The sequence below is a fragment of the Sitophilus oryzae genome, unplaced genomic scaffold (assembly GCF_002938485.1).
Source record: "Sitophilus oryzae breed Bouriz unplaced genomic scaffold, Soryzae_2.0 scaffold_806_pilon_pilon, whole genome shotgun sequence".
In the NCBI taxonomy this organism is placed as follows: Eukaryota; Metazoa; Arthropoda; class Insecta; order Coleoptera; family Curculionidae; genus Sitophilus; species Sitophilus oryzae.
The window spans coordinates 224,246-233,838 of record NW_022147424.1 but is presented as its reverse complement, the minus strand read 5'-3'; the positions used below and the strand labels follow the sequence as shown (position 1 = coordinate 233,838).

Genomic DNA, 9,593 nt, shown 5'->3' with positions numbered 1-9,593 from the left:
GCGTGTTATAGAGACAATGAACACGCTTATAGAAATATAATTGTCTATGTAATTAAAATAGACAAGTAGTCATGTAATAACTAAATCTAACAAATAATTACGAATCAGATCTCAACAATAATGAAAATAATAAAAATAATAATACAAAATTACAACTAATAAGTTCTAAGTGTTCTGATCTTTTCCTCTTAATTATACTGACTGTACAGGGTGCCCAAAATTTCAGGGTAACAATTCATGGATCTTGAAAACCATAAGGAGGTTACATGATAGCGTTTTTATTTTTTCCTTGGTTTAATTGAAGAATAATATATTTTAAAATAACATTTCATCAAATCTGACGTTTTGGTTTCGAGATAATTCATCATCAATGTAGTGTGTTATTTTAATACTGAATATAACGTTGTACTCAAAAAAAATTCTAACAAAGACATTTCCCATGTTTTTTTTTGGGTTTAATTTTAATTCTGTGAGTGTTTCTAATAACAGCCACGAAATATTAATTACTATACACATAATACCAAATGACGGGTTTGTGTTAAATACAGTAGCGTCGCGTTGTTTGTTTGGATTATTTATTTAATTTGGTACTACAAACAGTAAATAATAGTTACAGTACCACTGGAAATAGTAAAGTTTATTATACAGGGTGTCAAAACGTACCAACTTTCAGTAAAACCGGTTTACCAATGTTTTTAAAAATAAACAAAATATATCTATTATTTTTATCTAATCTTTCGAGGGCCGTAACTTCTTCGTAGGAACTTCGTTTTATTTTTATTTGTAGAATCACCCACCGAAGTTTAATACACTATTTAAGAATATTGTTACGGATTACGTGGGTCCACTAATTTAAACTCACGATACAATACTTAACGAATTTATTTTTCTCGCTCTGTACACACAACTTATACTATTTACAACACAATTTATGCAACTACTATTACTCTAACGGTTCTGGTACCTTCGCCAATTAATTCACAATTTAAAACGCCGTATTATCAAACTTCAAACTGGTCCAACTGCCAAGCTCGGGCCTTTATATACCCCTACTGACTGTTTCTCGAACCTTCTGTAATTTTCGATACTTTTCCGCCATCTACCAGTAAATTCTATTGTCTGATTCGCTTACTTGTCGACTTGACTAAGAGATGGCGCCTAAAAATGTCTTTTACTTTTTGGTGAATTCGTCATGTTACTTGACACGTTGCGGCAATGTAGGCAACCAGCAATATAGTTTAGCGCCACATACACCTTGACAATATAAATATATTTAATAGTATAGGCTTCGTGTATTTCAGTTGATTTCAACAAATTCCGACCGCAGCGCACTTTACGGTAGAAATCAGAAATTATCAATATTTAGTTCACGCCGCCGTCGCGTCAGGTCGATCCTTAGACAAGGAAAGAGAGGGAACAGGTAACACGGCAACTAAAAGTGAGGCAAGTTGTCATCACGCGAAATTCTCCAATGGCGTAGCATCAGAAATTAGCTTGTACCTAGAAACGTAAACTAATATATCGTTCATTTTTGAGTAATCCATACACAATTTTGTATTTTATAGTCTCATCTTTATAATATTAGAATATCTAAGTCGATAATGCAAAATTTATTTAACAGTCACAGTGGACTGATTATCAAGACAATTATTTTTTATTAACGTGTGTATAATGTATAATTAAATAAAAAATAATGTAATAACATATATTTTAAACATGTATATATATATACTGTATGATCGAAAAAAACGGCGTCTTGTTTGTTTGGAAATGACAATTTCACAAATGAATATTAAAAATTACATTATTCATTGAATATTAAATCCGTAAGCAAGCGTGAAGAGAATTGGCTAGATTCATTATTATACCGTATAATCGAAAAACGTCCAGTTGGCTTGTAAATTACGATCGATGACATTCCCCATATAATTCTACATATAAAATGACATAAAAACTATACAAAAAGACATCGAAAAAAGACGGCGTCAGCGATGGCTATGAAATGAAGATCGCTGTCATTTTATATGTAAAATTATATGGGGAATGTCGTCGATCGTCATTTACAAGCCAACTGGACGTCGTTTTTTTTGACTATACGGTATAATAATGAATCTAGCCATTACCCTTCACACTTGCGTACGGATTCAATAAATATTGTAATTTTTAATATTTGTTACCTTCAATCATAAGAATATCCTATTTTTAAGAATATCCGAATTTATTCACACAAAAATAAAACAATTCTAGAAGCTTTGTGTTATTTTGTTTATTTATAAATTTTTATTAATTACTCACTGAAACTATTATTATACACTTAAATAAGCAAATTTTTTGAAAGAATATTTAAAAAAATATATGTATGTAGTAACAAGTAGCCCACCACAAGTTTGTCCACCCCCAACAAATCTTGGCAGGTAAATTTAAGTTTTATATAACTATACATATAGATTTTTTATCACTAGAATTTTTAATTTTTTATAGTTTACAATTATTTTACATATTTGATAACAATACTTTATACATTTTTTTACATGTAAAATATATAAAAAAATGTTTATTGCAGAAATTGTATTTCTCTGATTATAATTCCCTACGACACTGGTGAAAGCAATATTTATAGTTTCAAACATTAATTATAATACAGGATATTGAAAATACTACTTGGAATTATTAAAAATACTTTGGTTTGGATGTGGTACAAGACATATTAAAAGCATTTTACATATTTTTACTGCTATAATGAAAAAAATATTACATTTTATGACCACATAACAAAAGTTGTGTATCGATTTTTACCTGTGAAATGTAATTCCAGCCACTTTTTTCTCGCTTCGGCTTTGCAGCCATACTCTGAACATCTCACCATACCAAATAACACAGTTTAAAAATTTAAAACAAAACAGTTGTCACAAAAAACATAAAAATTTGCTCGGTGTCACCTCGTAATCTTGTCACCAAAGTATGGCCGCCGATCGAATTTTGGCCTCACCTAAGGGCCTCACTATCCGATCACGAGAGAATATGCGTGTTACCCGTCCCCTCTCTTTCCTTGTCTAAGGGTCGATCACATTAAAATAATATTGAAATCGTGGTTTTGTCATAATATTTAAGTATTTTAGTTTTTTGCTAGGTAGTGCAGTTATTGAGACTATAAAACACTCAGGGTGCAGCCACACTATCCTAAAAACGGCGTATCGGCGTAACGGCGTAACGACCTTGAATCGATTTCAGGGTGCAGCCACACTATCCTAAAAACGGCGTATCGGCGTATCGGCGTAACGGCGTAACGACCTTGAATCGATTTCCAATAATTCTATTGGCTGAAATTTTTGACAGATGAATTTGACAGATAAAATTTCTGACAGATGAATGTTTCAGCCAATAGAATTACTGGAAATCTATTCAAGGTCATTACGCCGTTACGCCGATACGCCGTTTTTAGGATAGTGTGGCTGCACCCTGAGGTACAAGGTTTGTGTGATGTAACGCTGTTTCGGGTAGTAAAAAATAAATGAAAAAGAATTCGAACTAAAAAGTTGCCCAAAAAAATGTTAACGCGTAAAGGAGAGCGTAATTAGGGCGTTGTTGGGTGCAATAACATTCAATAACTCAACTTTCCCCGATATTCAACTCTCCCGAAACAAGATTTTATAGCTTCATAATTTCTTACACCGATTTGATGAATAGCAAAAATGGATTCAAACAGTTCGACGAAACAAGTGAGTAAACAAAGTTCTCGTTGCATAATCAAAAAAATAAATAGACATATACTATGAGAGGATGAAATATAATTTCCAATATTAATTGTATACTTTTTTAATCAACTAGTGATTAAATGTTTTATGAACATCTTCTAAAATTATAATTATGTACCTTTAAAAAATTTCGTTATAGCCGAAATAGCTCCAATTATGCCCCACTAGCAAAACCGGTGATAAAACTATGCTCGCAACCATAGTTGAACTCATCTAATTTTTTTTACTGGAATAATAAATTATAAAATGCAAGGTAGACTTTCTGAAGATTCTGTTTAGAATTTCCACAAATTATACTTTCTTACACTTTTAGAATAATTATATACTAATTTTTTCGTTTACTCGCCATTTAAACCCGTGTACCCGTTGGATATTCTCCAGCGTTGGCAACACCGGCGGAGAATGCATCAAGCATATATTTGTTTAGTATATGCATCTTATCAAAAACGTGCACAAGTTGGTGTATACAGGGTACAGAGATACGCGAGTGCAGATATAGAATGGTGCAGATATAGAATAGTGCAGATATAGAATAGTGTAATAAAAAATAGAAAAATAAAACCAAAACAAAAGGAACGCCACTGTGTATTTTACGGAAAATTATACCATATAAAACAAGAACGTATAAAAAGAGCCTCCCAATTCCTGAACTACTTATAATGTTTAAACCGCTAAAATTATCTGCGGGCAGACTGTGATTTTCATTTTGTTCAAACAATGGTGATTTCCATGCAACGCTGGGTGGGAAAAGTGGCAATAGTGACAGGTGCCAGTGCCGGAATCGGCTCGGCAATTGCTGCAAAACTGGTGGAAAATGGCATGATCGTAAGTAAGATAAAAAATATTTTTTTTAATCAAAATTTTTTTTTCAAATCAAAATCAATGTCACCGTTTGGCATTTTTATGTGGGAGCTACAAAAGTTTTTTTCTTAATTTTTTGGATAACATTAAAAATCTGTACTTTGGGTGGGATTTGATCAAAATCCGTTCTTAGTCAGCGTCTGTGTTGTGTAAGAAGTAACTATACCAAATTTCAGAATTAGATGCCTTCGGTATTTTTTTATAAGAATTAATAACCCATATTATTACTGTATAAATTCAAATGTTAATGACATTAATTACATATTTTAAATTTTAAATATACCTAAATCATTAGAAAAATTTATAGTCTAAAAAAATACGTTACGTATATTCAGAATTTTATAGCAATTAGTAGTTTTAATTATTATGCTTTATACTTAAGAATTTGCGATCATCCACAATGTCTAAAAAATACAATTAAAATTAATACAATCTCCTAGCAATTCAGTTGTATCCGTAGAGAAATTCTAATAATTAGCTTATAAAACAATCAACGATTTTTTTTTTCTAATCAGAATTTCTTTTGACGGAAGATAATCAAAAACCAAAATGGCATTACTCGTATATTTTCAATTATAATTAGTGGAAAAAGTAAAAAATTTGTTTACTTCCTCTACTAATTGAAAATTACTACCACTAATTTGAGAGGAACAAACTTCCACGCTCATTAAAACCACTAATTTATTACACTAATTTAGATGTTCTGAAATGACATTATTCTTAACTAATATAGGTAGCTGGATTAGCCAGAAGAAAAGAAAAAATAGAAGAACTAAAGAAAAACTTAGGAGCAAATAAAGGAAATCTACATGCAATAAAATGTGATGTAGGCAACGAAAATGATATTTTGAGTGCTTTCAAATGGATAACAGCCAATCTGGGGCCAGTTCATGTGTTGGTTAATAATGCAGGAATAATTTTATCAACAACGTTGTCAGATGGAGATACAGAAAGCTGGAGAAACGTTATAGGTAAGCTCCTTGTAAGCTCCCGTAATACGGAGTCATTTGACATGTGCTCCGTCATTCAGCATCCAACGAAATAACCACATCTCAAAGGCATCTCATCTTCCTCACTGTAGTCATTTGCCGGGTTCAGAGTTTCATTCCATATTATAATAAGTGTAGCAGTTGACCATACGATTTCGAGTATTCAACATTAGATTTTTATTACAAAAGAATTAATAATACTAAAAATAAAAATAAAGAATATATTTATAATATTAACAAACGTTTATTAATTTAGATACAAATGTACTGGGTGTCCTGATATGCGCAAGAGAAGCCATAAAAATAATGAAGTCGAAGAATATTGCAGGCCATATTATTAACATGAACAGTATTTTGGGTCACACTATACCAAATGCTTTTGTCGAAGCAAATATATACCCAGCGACCAAACATGCTGTAACCGGACTGACAGAGAGTCTACGATTGGAATTGGCAACAAAAGACAGTCCAATTAGAGTGACAGTAAGTTAGGGAGCTTCCAAGATTATTATTCTAAACATAACATATTATTTTCTGTTTTTTTTTCACAGAGTATCAGCCCTGGAGCTACAGAAACAGAGCTATCCAAGAGTAGTGCAGAGCTGCTTGATGGTGTTTTTGTCGAAGACAAAATGCTACAACCGGAAGATATAGCAGATGCAGTCGTTTATGTGATATCTACACCTACACGAGTGACAGTAATTATAATTACCCAAACTATATTTCATTTATTTTTATATTCGTCTAATACCGTATGATCGAGAAAAAACGGTGTTGTCAACGATGGCTATGAAATGAAGATCGCTGTCATTTTATATGTAAATTTATATGGGAAATGTCATCGATCGTTATTTCCCAGCCAACTGGACGCCGTTTTTTTTTCGATCATACGGTTTTGCTAACAGTTGTTATTGGATAATAAGATGTTCAATCAATTAGATCAGGGATGGCGAACCTTTTTGAGACATTGCTCAAATTATGTTCATACTTTTTAGTACTTTCTGGTGGATCACTAAGTTCCATTTGCACCAGAGTTAAGTTTCAAATTTTATTTATTATTAATAATTTTATTTTTAAAATTCAATTGGCTCAATCGGTAAAAATGGCCGTGGTTTGTAGATTTTTTTTCAACTAACTAAATGTCAGTAAAATTATACACTTTATTTGATATTTTAAACACTTTTACTTGTTTTTCAAATACAACAAACGCATTTGTCATTTGCGTAACTTTAGAGTTAATGATCAAACTAAAGGTTATAGACAGCATTTAAATTACTTTTGTGTCAAGCCAGTGTTTGAAAAAATTAACGAATAGGATATAAATGATCCAGAGAAATGAGAAAATCTAAATAAACAAACAGAGGTTTGCCTAGCAATCCTGGGTCAGTCATACGTTCGCCCTCACTGACCTATACCGGGTGCGTCTCAAAAGTGACTCACCCCTATAACTTTTTTTATTTTTTAGATAAAAAAAAACGAGATTTGGTATATTAGTATATGAGATAAATTAAGATTGATTTTGGAATGGCGTATTCAATATTGTTTTTGATCAGTTCCTGTATCACCGGAAAATGACTACAGCTTTTGATTTTTAAATTGCACCCTCGGTATTTTGTTACTTTATTCGATAGAAAAAGACACTCTGAATTAAATGACATATCATATGTCAACTTTTGACATTTTCGAATTTGGTTTATTTTATATTACAATATGCGGCGATTCATAACGACAATTTGACTCGAAATACTATGTGCGTGGTACCAAATTATTCGTAAAAAAATACTTCTTCCAAATATGCTAATGAGCCACCTTTGTTTCATTTGAAAAAATTTAAATATGGTTAAAAATATGATTTGGGCCTTTGAATAAGAAGACTAAGGAAGGAGCATATCAAAAATCTTAGGTACACCGCGATGGGCCTCAAATATGGCCGACTTAAATTCCGCTTTATCAGTGTCGTTCTAATTTTATTTAAAAAATGTAAAACTATGATGTAGGGTAGACGTGGGGTAGACTTAATAATTTGTTGTTTTATTTTACGTTGTGAATAAATGTTGGTAGTTATTAAAATTGTTATAAAAATATATAATTCTAATAAAAATAGATAAGTTATAATAAGTATTTATTAACACAAACATCCGATACGCTACTGAAGCAGGTAAGTCAAATTAACGTATCTAAATTCTTTGACATCTAATCTTTGACAAGTAATAAATAAATAAAAGCTAAAATGCAAGAAAAATATATAATTTAGTTTATTTAAGTGAATTTCATAAATGATCGGTTTACTACACGTATGTATATTATATAGTCACTTACTAGCGAAAAGTTGTTCCATTATTTCACTCAATTTTTGCCGAGATCTACCGCACGCTACACAACCAACTATTTTAGAGTCTTTTTCGATAAATCGCGATAGTGTCACTGTTAATTTAAGTTCTGCCACAATTTCCATCTAGATTTACTACCTTTATACAACTATCAGTAGTAGAATAAATAATAAATAACATAAAATAAGCTCCGTAAAGACTGACAAATCCACAAAATTTCAAATCAAATTCAAATGTGTCAAATGAATCGTCAAACAGAACTGTCAAGGATCCCCACCCTAGAGAGCTTTTATGGTGGCTTTTCCGCCCACCATGCATGAATACATGGATAGCATTATGCTCCTTCCTTAGTCTTCTTATTCAAAGATTTGGGCACATCTGAACCGGCCAGGACAAGACACTAAAAACATTAGACGATCAAATCTGTTTTTCCAAGGCTTCTTGATTAGAAATTAATGTTTTTAACATAGCCATGACACTTTAGATTGGAATTTAAAATACAATTTTGTTTTAAGCGAAAATGTCAAAAGTTGATATATGATATGTCATTCTATTCAGAGTGTCATTTTCTATCCAATAAAGTAAAAAATACCTAGGGTGCCATTTATAAATGAAAAGTTGTATTAATTTCCGGTGAAACAGGAAGTGGCCGAAAAGAATTGAGTACGTAAATCAATCCTAATTTGAGACGCGTGAGTCACTTTTGAGACGCACCCGGTATATGATCTGTAAAATAATAATTTCTGATTTTGTTTCAGATAAAAGAGTTGATTATAAAACCGACAACAGAAAAATTTTGAAATGTATGGATGATTAAGTATTAGTAAAATAAAAATAAAAACCAACATTTTTGCTTGTTTTATTACTAAATAAATTTAATGAAGCGTTCGCAAAAAAATGTTTATAACTTTATTATTAGCACATTGGTGAAATTTAAAAAAAAATATATATTTTTTATATTAATATCTGCATTTCATTTTAACCAAGTCGTCTTTAGTTTACGTAATCCACAATATGGTACTTCACACAGAATGGTATGTCTGATATATGCTGTAATTTTTAGAGTCCATCAAGTAAAAATTAAAAAAAATCCAATTTTTTTTGCCTCATAGACGTGTTTCTGAGGTTGAAATATACTACCCCTAAAATATTTGCACTTATTTAAGACTCACCCTGTATATATAAACGTTTAAAGAGGTTTAAAGAATACCACGGATCGCCATCTATTATGAAGACACAAAACTCAAGGCAGCTCTCTATATCACACAGCAGTTTAGAATTCGGTGAATGCGCCAGGCAACCATACTCTTTCAAGCTCTTACTTTATACAGGGAGTTACAAATAATCAAAAAGTTTTACTACAAATAATAGTACTTGATCTCGATATTTTACGAAGACCAAAACATAATTTTATCTGTGTATTTTTTCTGAATAACATAGGCTTGTTTTAAATGAATTTAAATTTAGATATAGGTATTTATTTTTTGCTCCAAAAATTTAGATAAAGTAAAAATAAAACATAAATACTCTGGTTTCTATTTTTATGTATAAGTTTGTCTCTAATAATATTAACGAAATTATTTTTAGATTCTTAAAATATTTCGTGTCATCACATAATTAACATTTTTCTTTTTAAAAATAATTTTTCTACTTTTTGA

General features: G+C 31.1%; 1 protein-coding gene across 1 annotated transcript; it reads left to right on the top strand.

Annotated features, from left to right (window-relative positions):
• The first annotated feature begins 4,191 nt into the window (after positions 1-4,191).
• LOC115888701 (farnesol dehydrogenase-like) lies at positions 4,192-8,784 on the top strand. Its single transcript, XM_030908496.1, has 5 exons — positions 4,192-4,580; positions 5,350-5,587; positions 5,862-6,088; positions 6,157-6,303; positions 8,694-8,784. The coding sequence occupies exons 1-5, from the start codon at positions 4,473-4,475 to the stop codon at positions 8,733-8,735; spliced, it is 762 nt and encodes a 253-aa protein (XP_030764356.1). The 5' UTR covers positions 4,192-4,472; the 3' UTR covers positions 8,736-8,784.
• The last annotated feature ends 809 nt before the right edge of the window (positions 8,785-9,593 follow it).